The sequence below is a fragment of the Rhizomucor pusillus genome (assembly GCF_041956525.1).
Source record: "Rhizomucor pusillus strain CBS 183.67 unplaced genomic scaffold VTP01scaffold_9, whole genome shotgun sequence".
Taxonomy (NCBI): Eukaryota; Fungi; Mucoromycota; class Mucoromycetes; order Mucorales; family Lichtheimiaceae; genus Rhizomucor; species Rhizomucor pusillus.
Window position 1 is genome coordinate 1,048,206 of NW_027192151.1, and position 16,663 is coordinate 1,064,868.

Genomic DNA, 16,663 nt, shown 5'->3' on the forward strand with positions numbered 1-16,663 from the left:
CTTGCAACTTAATCTTGTGCTAGCCAATAAAGTTCAGGGCACATTTTTACTTGCTGGTTGAAAAACTCTCGATTGTAACACACAGTACACACGTACACACTCTCACTTTTCCTTTCCGTGCACAAGACCAACCCATTATCATGGCATCAGAGCATCCACTAACACATGACGAACTGTTTGAAGACGATGCTTTTGCGGCGAGCCAGTCACTAGAAGAAGAGCTTCTGGGCAAAGGGTATTTGACTCCCTTGGGATCATCGTTAGCAGCAGAAATCCAGTCAGCCACCGGAAGCAGCAACAGCAGTGGCGGGCCACTTTCACCTGTGCAAAGCAACAGCAGCCCCAAAAGCCGGTTTGGACCAACGCAGGAACGTCTCCCGCCGAACGCGGCTTCACTGCGAGATGACGGAGTCGAGTTGAGAAGCCTGGTTGTCGGCGACGTTCCGGAGACTAGACGGATGGACGATTCGATATTAACGAGTCCGACTTCTTGGTCGACCGTTCTTGGCAGCGGTAGCAGTAACGGGTTGTATGGTCGCAGCAGACGAAGCTCATTTGCGTCGTCTTCTTGGTCTTCAGAGGACGAGGACCCGTTTGAGCTATTGACACGGCAACTCGAAGAACTGAATGCAACCGTGTGGGAGACCAAGACACTTCACAAACGGATGTTCAACACCATCCTTTCTGACGATGGTGCTGAAAAGAATCCATCGCTCGAGTTGGTTGTTACATCTATCACGAGTCTCGTCGAGCAAAAATCCAGAGATCGTGAGCGACAGACAAACTACCTTCGAAATGTGGACAGCTCGCTGCGTACAGAAGGCTTATGGATGTCAGCGGATATTGCCAGGGATCTCGATAATTTGATGCAATCTATAAAGACAACCTTACACGACCAAATGTACTCTTACGATAATCCCGTACCGGCACTTCACCAGTTGAAACACGAAACGACCGCCTTTACCGAGTCTCTTGAAGAGCTCAAAGAACTCATGTACGTAAACAAACGGCAGCTCCAGGAACTCAACTCCAGATTGCGATCTATTGTCAAGACTGTACACGAAGTTAGAAAAGATATCCGGCGAATGAACAAATTTTTGGAGGACAAGGATGATGACGAGGCAATGCCTGCAGTGTTGGAACGGAAGGAGGTCAATGAGCGTGTCAGGGAGATATTATCAGGTCTCGATGATCTAGATACTTCAAGCTCCAAACAGCTCTATCAAATGCAGTTATTCTGGGAACAGCCTTCATTTCAAGCATGAAAGCAAATAGAGCTTTCTACCAGCCGGTAACAAATTTCCCTTTCTGGCCAATTCACATCCACTCTTTCGCTTGCTCTTCCCTTGCTAACCACACATTCACGTCTTTTATATTTCTTCTTCTCTCTATACGTATATATACTCGGCCGTTTTGACACATACCCCCGATTTACCCCCACCCATTCACACTCTTTCAGTGAACGTGATCCCTTTTTATATTATTTCTGTTGCCTGTCTCTATCGTCACAAACTCTTTTCCTCCTCCTGTCATATCTAAACTACATACGTACAACTTGTACACAGGCTAAAATAACTATCTGTAACAGATCCATCCGCTACTGTTCGCTGCAGCCATACTTTTAAGCAGTACCGACGTCGGCCGGTACATTACAATCCGAAAAATTACAGTAGATAACAAGTTTCCATGTTAATTTGTGTTCAAGAGAATGAAAAAAAAAAGATTGTTGTTATTGTTTTATATATTACAGAAATGGGTTCAGCAATATGTACACTGGGATTCGGTAAATATTTGATATGTAAAAAAGAAAAAGAGCAGGGTAGGAGGGGGTAGTAGGGAAATAGCACGCAGAGAAAAGGGAAGGAAATGAATGGATAAGAAGTTCATTTAAACCATTTCTTCCATTCCCTCTCATATGCCTTCTCGAGCAATTTTCCTTCATTGTGGACAAATGTATTCGGCGGGTTGAATGTAAAACAGTTCTGGAGTATGAGTCGCACGTCGCTGTCAAACTGGCTCGCATCACTGTACTCGTGATTCTCCAGCTTCTTTTTGATGGTGCTCAAATCCATTGGATGTTTGATAACTTCAAAGTAATGCGGGATGTTCAACGCAATAGGATCGACGGGCAGCAAGAATGCTGAAGCGTGGCGGTTTTGCATGATCTTCTCCAATATAACTGCACATTTTTCCATATCCGTTCGCGGTGAGGCCGTGCTACGATTAGCACTGCGGCTACCGCCACCAGGTGGTTTGGTCCCGAATGCTTTTTTCCAGAAACGTTCGTATGCTTTCTCGAGAAGCTTGCCTTCCTCGTGTACAAACGTTTTTGGTGGATTGAAGGTGTAGCAGTTGTTAAACATCAATCGCACATCATCGTTGACTTGGTTCGGTTCACTGTACTGTCCACTGTTGAGCTTCTCCTTGATTGTGCCAAGGTCCATGGGATGCTTAATAATATCGAAATATTGTGGCACATTCAGCTTGACAGGATCTACGGGTTCCAGGAAAAATGCAGAGTGCTTGTCCTGCATAGTCTGTTCCACAACATCGGCGCATTTTTCCATATCTGATTTTGCTGGTTTGACTGTAACCGTAGCTAGTGGAGCAGGAGATACTGCTTTTGCTTCCTGTTGTTGTGCTTCGGTAGAGGTACCAGAAGTAGGCTGCGGTGGAGGTGTTGCAGAAGGAGCTGCTGCAACCGGCGCTGCCTCTGGAACAGATACGTTCGATGGCTGTTGGCTAACGTCTTCCTTGAACTGTTTCGACCATTGCTTTTCATACACTTTCTCCAGCTGCTTGCCCTCGTTGTGAACGTAACTGTCTGGAGGATTGAATGTATAACAATTTGATAGCATCAAACGTATGTCTTCATCAAATTGGTTTCGATTGGCGTATTGTCCACTATCAAGTTTCTTCTTTACGGTGCTTAAATCCATTGGATGCTTGATGATTTCAAAGTACTGTGGAATATTAAGCTTGACAGGATCAACAGGTTCCAGGAATGGAAGCGCATGCTTGTTATCCATGACTTTGGACAAGATAACTCTGCATTTTTCCATCTCTGTTTTCTCGGTCTTGCGTTTCTTAGGTTTCGCCTGTTGCGTAACTGTAGTGTCCACTGTCACGGATGGGCTTGCCGCCTCTAGTCCAAAGACTGATTTCCACTCCTTATCGTAGGCTTCTTCCAGCACTTTGCCTTCATTGTAGACGTATGTATTGGGAGGATTGAAAGTGTAGCAGTTACGAAACATGAGACGGATATCGCTGTCAAATTCTTGAAAATTGCTATATTCACGGTTTCGTAACTTTGCCTTGACTGTTCCCAGATCCATCGGATGCTTGATAATGTCAAAGTAATATGGGATTCCTTGCTTAATGGGGTCCACTGGTCGCAAGAATTCGAACGCGTGCTGATTCTCCATAAGATTGGAGAGTACAACTTCGCATTTCTCCATATCAGTTTTCTCCCGCACTGGCTGTGGACTGGCAGTGATAGGCGCCGAACCCTCGACTATTGTCATGTTCTGGGTTTCTTCCTTGCCTCGAAGGGTTGCAAGCTCCTTATCAAATATCGCTTCCAGAGCCTGACCCTCATTGTATACATACGTGCCTGGCCGGTTATAGAGGAAGCAATTGTGAAAAATAAGTCTGATATCGCTCTCGAAATCTTCAAAGGATGAATAGAGACCGCGATCGAGTTTCGTCTTGACTGTACCCAAATCCATGGGTTCCTTGATAATTTTGTAATAATCAGGAGCACCATCCAAAGCTTCGTCAACCGGCTGTAAAAATAAGATGGCTGATCGATGCTTCTGCAGCTTGCCCAGAATACGTCGGCAGCTCTTAAGCTGATCGGCAGGCATCGGTTCAAGCGCGGGAGCAGAAGGTTTAACGGGTTCGGGAGAGGCGTTGGAGGATGGAGGTGGAGATACAGGAACAGTAGTCTCGGGTCTAGATCGCTTGAAGGATTTCTTTGGCTTCTTTTCAGACACCTCGATTTCTGCCGGCTTTGACATGCTCAGACGGAGGATAGGTGCATGCGTTTCTTCGGCTGGAGTTTCCTCAACAGCGGCGATCGGCTGCTCAGCTGCGGTTGGCATGCGGATGGTAACTTTCAGACCAGAGTCGATAGGTTTGTACAAATATTCACAGAGCTGCAAAATGTATTTGCGAGTGCAATGGTCCAGCATCGACAAGTTTTCGGATGAATACAGCATATCCCAAAGTGTTTGCTGTAATTCCTTGTTTGCCTCGAAACGCTTCCGTAATTCCTCAATTCCGGTATATAAATCCTCCTGAGCTGTCCTCTGAGCTTTTTGTTGATCGTTTTCAATAATTGCTTTGCCTTCCTCTTCAGCAAATTCTTCTCGAAGGCCAGTATCGTGCGGACCGGAGATCTTTTCCTTTATAGCTAGACCTAGCCATGCCAACATCGCTCGTGCCACATAGTGCGAAATGTACGTCGACGGATCGTACTTGATGATGCTGATAAAATATTGTACAAGTGAATCGTCCAACAGACCGCATAATGCAAAGAGACTATCAAAAGCTGTACAGCGCACTTCAAAATAGTTGCCATATCTTTGAATCCATGGATTTCCGATTAGATGTAACGGCTTCTGAGTAGAATATAAGCTTTCCAACTCACCTTGTATACAATAGAAATATTGAAAGGTCGATATCCATCAATCCATTCAACATGAGCTTTGTGATGGTCTGCTATCTGCGTAAGCATTCGTCCTCAAATACATACGAGATCTTTTTCGAATTACCTGGAGACATGCAATTGTCACAACATTGTGATAAGACGGTACAACATAGTCGAGCGTCCGGAAACGATCGATCTCGGCTTTAGCTGCTTCCAGCACTTGCTCTGTTTCAGGGTCCATGGGTGCGTGGGATTCGCCGATCGGAATAACCGAATCTCCAACGGCTGATATCAGAGTAGCAACATAGTAGCTGTCCGAAAACTCGTTGCCAGTATTGTCATTGTATTTTAAAAGGTCCAACAGAAACTGCCGTACTTTCAAAGGAGGTAATCCGGTTTCATCGCGTATTTCCGAAAATGCAATGACCATGCCCTTTTGTAGGAAATAGTCCGGAAGATTCGAAAAATTGTTCGGTTTCGGTACAACTGGAACAATAGGTATATCGCGCTCCAACAAGTTCGATTGTTCTGGTGGAAGCGGGAAGCAAAAGCGCTTTTGGAAAGCTTTGAAAAGCTGTAGCAGTCCTGCCCAACGAAGAGATGATGTTGCACACTGATGATTTCAGCGGATTAACGTTTTTACATCCTCTCGAGCTATCAAGCTATTTAATTATGCTTACCGATGCCAATGCACAGGCTGCTTCCATCCGTATTTTATAAAACGTTTTTGGATCCAGAACCGCTCGCAAAAGACTAGTGGAAGTTGGCAGTGATGGCATTCGCTTGAGAGCGCCGATAGCTTCATGCTGTGCGACAACATCTCGATCCTTTGTAAGCTGTGCTGCCCACATGTAATCGGGCTGTTGAAATTCGAGAATGCATAGCCATTCGAATTCTGCATCCAGTCTAATCCAGTCAAACGTTGCACTCGCTGCACCGCTCGTATCATCTTCGTCTTGACCCCACTCGACTATCCTCCATTCCTGCCGCTGTTCTTCATCCTCAAAAACCGGCATACCGAGACCGAGCATAGGTATAATATCCAACATCGTCTGTCCACCATCTTCGTCTTTTTCTGGGTCATCTTCCGCTACAGCTGCTGCCGCTGCTGCCTGCTTAGCAATAAAGCGTTTCGTATTTCGGCGAATACGTTTGTATTTTGTATTGAATTGCACTTCAAATTTTTGTGATTGTGATTGGATCTCCAGTATATGCTCGTAGGGTGTGCCGTCGGCTTCGTGAACTCGAACAATAAAATTGCCCGTGAAAAATGGTGTATATACATAGTCATTGTTGTCTGCGGCTCCCCGCACGTTTGTATTCTCTTGCCACATGAAAATTTCAACGACCATCTTTTTTCGATTAAAGTGATATGAAAAGTTGAACCGTGGACATCCGCTTTTGTAAATCCATTGATCGGCAAATACACGAGTATCGAAACCGCTAATTTTACGGCAAAGTCGGAGGAAATGGTGGGTACTTAGTGCATTGTTGGCGAGTTCTCCGCTCATGGCAGAGACGAGGATTTTGGGTATAACTCGGGAAAAGCCGAGTGTGCTGCCTCCTTTACACATTCGTCTGTCAAGCATGTATAATACAAGTGGGGCTTTGAGCTCAATGAAGTTAAGATCGTCAGGGTCCAGCGGGAGTGGTAATGCAGTATTGTACAATGGTGGTCTGTTGATATCCAATGAACAGCATAAATCCATGTCCTTCAAGATAGTTAGCATATAATGCCATTAAGAAACCGTCATAGATGCACATACCATCTTCAGGCGTAATCGATATTCGTTGTTTCCAAGATGCCGTTTGATGAATAATGCTGCCATATAGTTTGACAGGCCTATCACAAGCCAGATGTCTGGCCATGATTTTTGTACGATATGAACACCAAACCACTGCCTCGCCAGAGCTTTGCTTAATGTTCGTCTTGTAGTGTAGATTTGATCGATGATATCTTCAGAATGTAATAGGTGGGAACTAGCAAATTCATTAAGCTGTAGGTATTTATCGCTTGGTCTCTTCAAATCATCTTATTGATCGTTACCTGCATATACTCAACGATGCACTCGATGCAATATCATTCCATGCGTCTTCAACAAAAACAATTTTATAATCAGTATAAGGATAAGATCCGTATTCTTGTCCGTAAAAATGCATAGCCTTTGTATGCTCCATCAGTATCGGCTACAAAAAAGGAGAACCTAGAAGATGAATGTAACTTACATGCATCAAAAAGCTGCAGCTGGTTGTTAATTCGTCGCTCTGGCCTGGCAGTGCAAAAGCGTAGATATTTGACATCATATTGATCTCGGCGAGTAAACTTTGCTGTTGATTTTCATCCAGATTCGCAGCATTCAACACTTCGTCCTGTAATTGCGAGGGTGTCAATTTGATCATGTGGAAAGGACCAACTGCAAATCCAATAAATGGAGCAGCAGTTGGCACTGCTAAACTGTAATGAACAATCTTTTTTGACGGATCCGCAGGATGTACAATCTAAAGACCGGCTCTGGTAAATTAATACTTGTTCCACGTTTCTGTTGCTTCTTATTTTCTAGTAACCTGTTCCATTATTTCGCCGCTGCAAACGACCATTGTATCTTCCTCATCATCAAATGGATCTTCATCATTCTGCCGTGACAGCACTGTGCCCATTCGTTGAGGTACGACAAATTCCATATCCCATGTACATTGATCCGAAAGTCGATCTATACACGGCACCCACGCTCGTGTTCCTCCAGTCAGCGGTTGATTGACAGTATATACATGATAGTAGCGCTGAAAAAAAGAGATCCATAAGACAGTTGGTCGAAGATAGTGTTTACAAAATACCTACGTAAGGAGCTACATCTGGATCGGGTTCTACAAAGGCTATCCCTGACCGTGGGTCTATCAGAGTATAGTCGATGCGTATTGTAAGTGGGGCGTATGATACATTTGCTGTTGCGGGTGTTGCGGGTGTTGCAAATGATGATGGTTGCTGATCTCGTTGTTGGTTCTGTTGCTTTGTATCAGGTGTATCTTGCATTACAGATGATTCTACAATGCAAGCTGTGTTTAATTTCGGAGCTAATCGTGTTACCAGCTTGAATTACCTTCATCCATGAACGATCCGTTTGCTAGAGCCTGTGCCTCCAGCTCCGAGATCTAATCGAAATGTCGTGAGCTTTGGCCTGATCCTCTGAGATCTACAGCCACATACCGGTTTTACGACATTTTCTGGTAATTCGATCGCAAGTTCCCCATCATCTGTTTCCCGCATTGCAGTCAGGTATTTACTCTTGTACGACTGATGATGTGTCACATCTGCATCTGAACCCAACGATAACTCTGAAATGGCATCGGTGTATGCGTATTTGGCTGGTATGTTGTTGACAGATGCCTGTCGAATGTCTTTGCTTTGGATTAACAAACAGTTCAATGCGAAATGCTGCAAAAACCTACGACATTGGCGACTATTGATACGGATCATTTTGAGGTTTTGATCGAGAGGTTGTACGGTCAACTCGGCCGTTCCCTGCATTGTTGAAAGGTCGGTTGATTGTCGAGAAAGAATTGCCCAATTGTGCAAACGCGTTACCTCGATGATCCGCCTTTCGGGGTCGATCTCTAGCACGAAACGCTCATGGCTCGTAGAAGAAAGCTTCCAGTCAGCTGGACTGAAGATCTGGGGTCATTTCAATTATACTTATAATAAAAAGCCTTTCTGTGAAGCGTCGCGCTGCATTACAGGGTACCGCGTTCTTATTTGTAAGAGGAAAAAAACAGACAAGGAAAAATCGTTTACAAGATATTCGTGGTTAGAAGCAAGTATCATACTCCGATCGTCTTTACTGGCAACGCTTGTTTCGAGGGATGCGAATTTTCTATTTGCAAGAGCATTATGCACGCTGTTATTTCGTCAATCTACGTGTCTCTTCTCTACCGCTGTAACCTCGGCTGCGTACTGTAGACAAATGTCGAATACCAACGATGCAGCACGAAAAATAGGTCACATTTGAGCCGGACATCAAAATTGTCTATTTCAAGGCTCATGACTTACCAGTAACGACGGTCAATGTTTGTTTGAAAAAGATGGCGTGAAACCGCACAAACAGAAGCAGATGAAGCTTTGCATAAAGTTTGTGCATGGGAGAAAGCAGGGATCGGTAACGAACGGTGTTTTTATAGCTTATTCTCATGTTTAAAAAAAAAAAGAAAAAAAAACAAACCTTTCCTGATTGAAGCATGCTTCCTCCATGAACTTTATTCACATTCGCTAGGACTGAGGATAGTGAATAGTTTGCACTACTTTTGGTTGATCTTTGTTATTTCCAACCAAATATGCTAAATGCTGCTCCTACACTCAACTTTCGACTGATCTTTGTCACTTCCAATTATGACTACGAATCGTGCATTGACATTTATTGGATACTGCCTCGGTAACGGTTTCCTGATTATAACAAGTTTGTAAGAAATTGTCAATGTTTTCTGGTTTCTCAAGGTAAAAGGCAGATATGATTATGTGCTATGCTACAGGACATAAGCCAATAAATAATCGCTTGTGCGCTGTTAAACCGCTGACATCAATGTACACAAACTTATGAGAAAGTTGTACATTACCAGCTGCGCTCAATCTGGCTTACTGTAACGAAGTATTTTATTTTGCACATTGTTCAATGGCTACCGATGGCAGTTTACCTTTATCTTGCCTGCACGCGTTGGATTCTATCGTTCCCACGATATCAATATGAAGACATCTATTTCTCGAACCGACAGCAGATACACTTCTCTCATTTGTTACTATCTTTACTCTACCTGAACAAACTTAGCATAATGGATTCCAATATCATCATATTTTACGTGTCCGTAGTCATAATCTCCTTGGCAGCCCCCTGTGTTTGCGGCAAGGTCCTATACGACATGCTCACTGGAAATCCGCCAACGGATCCGTTCGCAGAACAATGAGAGTATACACCTCTTAGCACTCTGGGAGAAGATGAAGAGGGAAAGGAGGAAAGAGAGTTGTGTCCTTTCGCCGTCTTAGACCTGGGATATCTTTACCGCAAGTGCAGACTCTTAACGTCTATTCGACCAGAGTTCAGGCATATCGTCGTATGTTCTCGATATATCCAGGGGAATATTCAGATATTGACGTATATTTTCAGGGTAGCTTTCGTAACTTTACGGAGCAGCATACTGCCATTAGAAGAGATACGATACTGCTAATGAATATTGCGGCAAGAGAATGGATACTAGCAGAAGATCGTCAACACAACCAATTCGATATTTGCTCAAGGGACCCGTATTATTTCGCATTTTTGATTGTATGCGGATCTCAGCCTATCCAGGTAAATCCCGTAAATATCGAATAGAAATTCGTCAAAAGGCAGACTTATTAGGATGTCAATAGACTGTGAGACAAACTCCCATGTACACGTTTTTGTATAATGTCTACACGAACCGTTTCCAAGAGAGAAACACGAGTCCAAATGTTAACTGTTATACCAATTATTGATCTGGTGCACTTTTTTCAGTGAATGGCTTGAGCAACCGAAATTCTCAATCAAAGAACGAAATAAATTCTTTGGGAACAAGCGCTCGTCAGTCGTTTGCAACAGTCTATTCTAGATTGATATTTGAAATCCATTGCAGGATGGCCTCAAGAAAGACGAGCATCCTTCTACATCATTTCTATTCCAAACAAGCAGTACTAAGAAACATCGATGCAGCAAGGTCAATGGAAGCAGCTTTGGATAAGGCTCGTCGTCGTGTTACGACACAAGGTTAGCGCGTTAAACAATGAGAACTTCAAGGGCTGCTGATTTTTGCATTGGGCAGGTTAATTTTATCAGTACGACAGATGGGAAGACTGCTGCGAACCTGATGGATATGCGACTGGTTGTGCAGAAGGTCAAAGCTCAAAGAATTGGACGTGCACCTCTGAGGACTATCATCCTGGTTGATGAGGCCGGTACCACTCATGCCCGAGGAAACCCGTGCCCTTTCGGTGCAACAATCATGCAATCTTTAACTAAATAAGCCGACGCTTTATTGCTTATCATGCTACGAGATTAAATAAACGCCTGTCGGTTTAAACGTAAGAAACATCAATAGAGACATGTTATATGGTTTTCAGCAAGCGCAAGAATCTCCTTTGCGCTAGATGTCATATACAGAAAGCATCAATGTGGAAGCGCAGGATGGTCTCATTGTATTATCGTGCTCGGTGTAGTTGCTTTGCCCTTTGCGGAAATTTCCTCTGATAAATTGCTCCGTGCATTATAGCCGCCCCACGAAAGTTAGTGATCATCCATACTTTGGAAATTGGGACGTCCATGTCACTATTCGGTGTTTATTCGTCGCATTTTACCCCGCAAAAAGGTGGGTTAGCTTTGTAGTGAGTAGATCACTGCGTGTTCTCTGCGTCGTTCGTGTTTCGCCGGTAGATAGCGCATGTTTCAGACAGCTATGGGGTGCTTTGAAGCTGTTCGGATTATATAATCTAGATTTAGAAACGAAAAGAATACTTCACTCGAGCATATCGGACCGGCCATTATGGAGAATCACATGTGGAGTTTGGTGTGGACGGAGAAGTCCGGATTCCATGGTTGGGGATTTCGACCCCGAACACACGCGCCGTGCTTAAGCAAGCTGAATCCATTGGCTAAGAAGACCTCTCAAAACCAAAAAGCTGTTGTCACGTCTGAAAAGATAGAAGGATAGCCACTAGTAGAATTGCTCGCGTTACATTTTGAAAAGGGCCCACTGTATGAGTTACTGAAATACAGCCTTGATGCCTTGTCTTGACAGCCGCTTGCCGGAAGGGGTGTGCTTCCTCGGGAACGGAGACTGCCCCGGTTCATTCGTGTGAGAAAATAACCTTTAAATAGCATACGTTTTTCTTCTTTACTGTTCTTCTTCTCTCTTTACTGTTTTCTCCTTCAAAAATGGGTTTGCTCGATATCGTTCCTGCTGGTGTCGTTACTGGTGACAACCTCCGCAAGCTTTTCTCCTACGGTATAGTATACACTGCTCCAAGCTGTACTTTTACGTTTGCTGATTTGCAACACGTCCAGCTCGCGAACATAACTTTGCCATTCCTGCCATCAACTGCACCTCTACCAGGTATGTTTGCTCCTGGCACGCACAAGTGAAAAGGTAGCCTAACGTCAAGTATTATAGCACAATCAACGCTGCTCTCGAGGCTGCTCGTGATATTAAGTCGCCCATCATCATCCAGTTCTCCAACGGTGGTGCCGCATACATTGCCGGAAAGGGCTTGAGCAACAAGAACCAGGAAGCTTCCATCATCGGTGCCGTTGCTGGTGCTCAGGTACGTTGTCAGTTTTTATCACAGAGTTCAAAATGCGCGCTTTGTGATCTGACGTTGGTTCTATTATGCATTTGCATAGTACGTCCGCGCGGTTGCTAAGTCTTACGGTATCCCCGTCGTTATCCACTCTGACCACTGTGCAAAGAAGCTCTTGCCTTGGTTCGATGGTAAGATATGCTAGCTGTAAACATGTTTTGAAAGAGGATCAGCTGACCGATCATCGCTGTGCAGGCATGCTTGCTGCTGATGAGGAGTACTTCAAGGCCAACGGCGAGCCTTTGTTCTCCTCCCACATGTTGGATTTGTCTGAGGAGCCCAAGGAAGAAAACATTGAGATCTGTTTGAAGTATTTGAAGCGCATGGCACCTATGGGCTGCTGGCTCGAAATGGAAATTGGTATCACTGGTGGTGAAGAAGATGGCGTCAACAACGAGGGCGTTGACAATGCCGCTTTGTACACTCAGCCTGAAGATATCTGGGATATCTACAAGGCCTTCAGCGAAGTCACTGACTTGTTCTCCATTGCTGCTGCATTCGGTAACGTCCATGGTGTCTATGCTCCCGGTAACGTCCGTTTGCATCCCGAACTCTTGGGCAAGCACCAGGCCCACGTCAAGGAGCAGCTTAAGACCGACAACGATAAGCCTGTCTACTTTGTCTTCCACGGTGGTTCTGGCTCCAGTGAGGAGGAAATTGCCACTGCCGTCCGCAACGGTGTTGTCAAGATGAACGTCGACACTGACACCCAATGGGCCTACTGGGTCGGTCTCCGTGACTACTATGAAGGCAAGAAGGAGTACTTGCAAACCCAGGTCGGTAACCCTGAAGGTCCCGGCAAGCCTAACAAGAAGTACTATGATCCTCGTGTCTTCATCCGCGAGGCCGAAAAGAGCATGATTGCTCGTGTCCAGCAAGCTTGCAAGGATCTCGGCAATGTTAACATCCTGTAAATATCATACCTTCCTATCTAGCACGTTATCCCATCCTCCTTTGCTCCCCGCGCGCACTTAACAAATAAAAAAGAAGCTTCTTTCTTTTGTTCCATGTGTGAGATGTTTATTTCATTTTCGACCCATCGATAGCAGAGATGGATATAATATTTGGCGCTCTAGCACCGAAAATCTGATTTTGTAGCCATCCATAAAGATGCATTGTTCTGCAAAGAGCATACAGCTTGCCAGTCATCTGCCGTTCAAATGAAAAGAAATGTGATACAGGTTCCTGCAGACTTCGTTTCCATTTACAACTCAACCCTGTACCGCCAAGAGAATGATTTTACAGTTTAAAAGCAATAGGCAAGATAACAGAGAGTAGGATATATGATTCGTGTTGATCCTAGTCTTGAGCTTCTGTTACTATGCAACAAAAGAGTATTACATTACATCTGTTTTAAAGACTTGAACAAGAGCAGGTGACTGATCACAATTGTAAACTTTGACTATTTGTTTGGCATAATATACTACGTTTCTGCAAATTTTATATATATAGTCCTTGTTCAAGTTATCGATAACGACAATGGATATATTTGTTGATGCTATCATGTGCTTTGATGTCTACCCATATGCTCTTTGCAAGCCAATGCCTGGGAGCGATGGCAAATAATCGACGCCTGCATGGATGCATATTTCTTGGAGCTGGGCAAAGGGCGAATTCCAACGTTGCAATAAAGAATCCAGTATCACTAGATATCTGCTTGCGATATCTGTGTCAATGGCATGGTCCGATTGGCTTCAAGCCTGCCGACTGTCACTTGGCCTCTTGCTAGGACAGGTTCATTTCTTCTGGACATGTTATAAATTTTTCCCTGACGAAGGAGCCATTTTACATTCTCTGACGACTTGCGCTGCTCGACATTGGGAAACTCCTCGGAAAGCATGCACTCCATCTTCCATATAATCCGGACCCTCCACTTAGCTAGATCCCAGATACCCGAGATAACATTCACTCGTGGTGCGTCATTTCAATACAAATCCCATATTGTTGCTGCACTGCTGCTTGGGAGACGTAGCTTTTTTATTTAATAAACACGGCATTCGTTATGCAAAGTTGAAGACTACATGCATGTCCCGGCCATAATACGCTCGGAGGCAAACTTGCATTTCCAAATTCAGCCGCAACACATCCAAAATAGTCTGGAATTGATCAGTTGGCTGATTATTCGAGGCACAGCTTCTCAAAATGAAAAGCGGCTGACAGGAAAAGAACCTTTAGTTCGCATAAAGCTTCATTGCATGAGAATGGAGCATCAAGTTCCTTCCTCTGACATCTGATCGGGTTGCTGATCTAGCTTGATAGTACAGGCTGCCCGGTCGCCAATATCGTTATTTTCTTGATCATGCCAAGAGTCTAGTGCCAGGCGCATCCATAACAGTAACATTTCCCGGGGTCTCGTAGACTGCAGTGTAGAAAAGCCAATCCGGCGTAATATTTTATGAGAAGGTAAAGAGGATAATGAATTGTGGATGGGCAACGCGTACCTCTTTATAAATTTATCCTCAGATGCCAGACAAAGCGCTTATTGGCTCTGAAGCTGCATAGGAAAAGAAATCATGTAAACAGCGCCTCGTTATATCACTCCGGGCAGGTCATTGTCTGTTATCTTTTGTGAGCGTCCATCTTCAGCGGAACTCCGTGATACTGCTGTAAAATACTCAGAGATAATCAACAACATTGCCAGCGCGCTTCTTATAATGAGATGACTCGCTTCATTTCATCGGACTTGCATGCGGCTCTCTTTTTTCCCACACCCTGTCTTGTCTCTTTTATTTTACGCACAGATCTTTCCTTCTTTCTTTACTCTCTTTTTCCTTTTCCTCTTTTCCTCCATGGTAGAGACCTCAGCCCTTTCAACGGAACCCAAGTGTCTATGGACACCAAAGAATCCGGAAAACACGCAGATGGAGCGCTTCCGCGCCCACGTAAACAAGAAATACAATCTCAATCTCGGTAAGAAAAAGTTACACCAACCGTAATAAGTCGCGCATGGTATGAACAATGCGGATAGAAAACTACACTCAGTTATGGAAGTGGTCGGTTACCGAGCAGCAAGATTTTTGGTCGACGGTGTGGGAATATACAAAGATTATTGCGTCTGAACCTGCATCCGAGATACTGGATACTTCGGCGCGTCTGGATCAAGTGCCGGAATGGTTCCGTGGAGCTCGTCTCAACTTTGCTGAAAATCTATTGTGGTGCACGAGTGTGGACAAGATTGCCATTATTGCAACTGGTACGCTGGTACCTGAAGAGAGACTGTGTTCGCGTGATATACTCAATAATGCATGTAATGCAGGTGAAGGGCACAAAGAGCGTCGCACATATACATACAAACAGCTGTATGATCAAGTACGCCGTTGCGCCGCGGCTATGAAGGCAATGGGAATCAAAAAGGATGATCGCGTAGCCGCGTATATTCCAAACTGCGCCGAGGCTATTATTGCCATGCTCGCAACCACCAGTTTGGGTGCTATATGGAGGTAGAACTATGGAGTGAAATGATATGTTTACATCTCGATACTTACGACCTCGTAGCTCGACATCGCCAGATTTCGGACCAACGGTGGGTTGTTTAATGTGGAAAAGGACAAGGGATATGTGAATACTAAGTGCGGGCTGTTATCTAGGGTGTCCTGGATAGATTTTCCCAGATTCAACCCAAGATATTGTTCTCCGTAAACGCTGTTGTTTATAATGGCAAGACTCTGGATCATACATCAAAAGTTGCCCAGGTTGTGGAAGGTAAAGCCTGCAGCCAACTCTAAGCGCCGCTGTCCAAAAGTTCTCACGACTCTTGTTGGGACCAGGCTTACCCTCCTTACAAAAGGTCGTCATGATCCCATTTGTGCAAGGCGTTGAAGGTCAGACAAAAGTTGAAAAGAGGTAAATTGCAAGTGTATGTTCCATCTATTACAATATAGATAACTTACACGCGATATTTTCCACAGTACGACTTGGGATGGCTTTTTATCATCTGTGCCTGACGATCAATTGCCCTCCAAAATTCCTTTTGAGCAAGTGCCTTTCAATCATCCCGCTTTCATATTGTTCAGCTCCGGTACTACTGGATTGCCTAAATGTATCGTACACTCTGGCGGTGGTCTGTTGCTGCAGCTCAAGAAAGAGCATGTTATCCACGGCGATGTCACTGCGGATGACGTCTTCTTCTACTACACGACCACTGGTTGGATGATGTGGAACTGGCTCGTCGCTGGTCTCAGTACCGGTTGCACGCTTGTTCTCTGGGATGGCAGTCCATTCAAGCCTTCTCCCTGGTCACTCTGGGAACTCGTAGATGAACTCGACATTACATTGTTTGGCACTTCTGCGAAATATATCCAATCGCTGCAAGAAGCTGGAGTCCATCCCAAAGAAAAATGCAAACTGAGCAAACTGCGTGCTATTTACTCAACTGGATCGCCGTTGAAGCCTGAAAGTTTTGATTTTGTATACGAGCACATCAAGGACGACCTTGTACTAGGCAGTATCACTGGTGGTACGGATATTTGCTCGCTGTTTGCTGGACACAACACGGCATTACCTGTATATCGCGGCGAAATCCAGTGCATTTGCCTCGGAATGAAGATTGAGGCCTGGGCTGAGCAGAGCAAGTAGTCATCAATTCGTGGTATTGCAAATGGACTAATATTATCCACATCGATGTGTAGATAAACCAGTGTTCGCTGAGTCCGCGGATC

At 44.6% G+C, this 16,663-nt stretch overlaps 5 protein-coding genes across 5 annotated transcripts; 4 read left to right on the top strand and 1 right to left on the bottom strand.

Moving 5' to 3' along the window:
- Positions 1 to 140: 140 nt before the first annotated feature.
- On the top strand, positions 141 to 1,265 carry VTP01DRAFT_10933 (uncharacterized protein; the record flags this gene model as incomplete). The annotated part of the gene is made up of 1 exon (XM_069379350.1): positions 141 to 1,265. The coding sequence occupies one exon, from the start codon at positions 141 to 143 to the stop codon at positions 1,263 to 1,265; it is 1,125 nt and encodes a 374-aa protein (XP_069239333.1).
- Positions 1,266 to 1,883: 618 nt separating this feature from the next.
- On the bottom strand, positions 1,884 to 8,381 carry VTP01DRAFT_10934 (uncharacterized protein; the record flags this gene model as incomplete). Its single annotated transcript, XM_069379351.1, has 14 exons — positions 1,884 to 4,584; positions 4,652 to 4,719; positions 4,776 to 5,264; positions 5,332 to 6,363; positions 6,418 to 6,631; positions 6,699 to 6,814; positions 6,878 to 7,150; positions 7,217 to 7,432; positions 7,491 to 7,693; positions 7,750 to 7,801; positions 7,857 to 8,047; positions 8,099 to 8,171; positions 8,235 to 8,286; positions 8,347 to 8,381. The coding sequence occupies 14 exons, from the start codon at positions 8,379 to 8,381 to the stop codon at positions 1,884 to 1,886; spliced, it is 5,715 nt and encodes a 1,904-aa protein (XP_069239334.1).
- A 3,202-nt stretch (positions 8,382 to 11,583) lies between these two features.
- Positions 11,584 to 12,919, top strand: VTP01DRAFT_10935 (uncharacterized protein; the record flags this gene model as incomplete). Its single annotated transcript, XM_069379352.1, has 5 exons — positions 11,584 to 11,653; positions 11,713 to 11,761; positions 11,819 to 11,969; positions 12,049 to 12,136; positions 12,201 to 12,919. 5 exons carry the CDS (start codon positions 11,584 to 11,586, stop codon positions 12,917 to 12,919), a joined length of 1,077 nt encoding a protein of 358 aa, XP_069239335.1.
- A 1,107-nt stretch (positions 12,920 to 14,026) lies between these two features.
- On the top strand, positions 14,027 to 14,239 carry VTP01DRAFT_10936 (uncharacterized protein; the record flags this gene model as incomplete). The annotated part of the gene is made up of 1 exon (XM_069379353.1): positions 14,027 to 14,239. One exon carries the CDS (start codon positions 14,027 to 14,029, stop codon positions 14,237 to 14,239), a length of 213 nt encoding a protein of 70 aa, XP_069239336.1.
- Positions 14,240 to 14,794: 555 nt separating this feature from the next.
- On the top strand, positions 14,795 to 16,580 carry VTP01DRAFT_10937 (uncharacterized protein; the record flags this gene model as incomplete). Its single annotated transcript, XM_069379354.1, has 7 exons — positions 14,795 to 14,915; positions 14,974 to 15,198; positions 15,262 to 15,445; positions 15,501 to 15,528; positions 15,593 to 15,707; positions 15,773 to 15,848; positions 15,914 to 16,580. The coding sequence occupies 7 exons, from the start codon at positions 14,795 to 14,797 to the stop codon at positions 16,578 to 16,580; spliced, it is 1,416 nt and encodes a 471-aa protein (XP_069239337.1).
- Between the last annotated feature and the right edge of the window lie 83 nt (positions 16,581 to 16,663).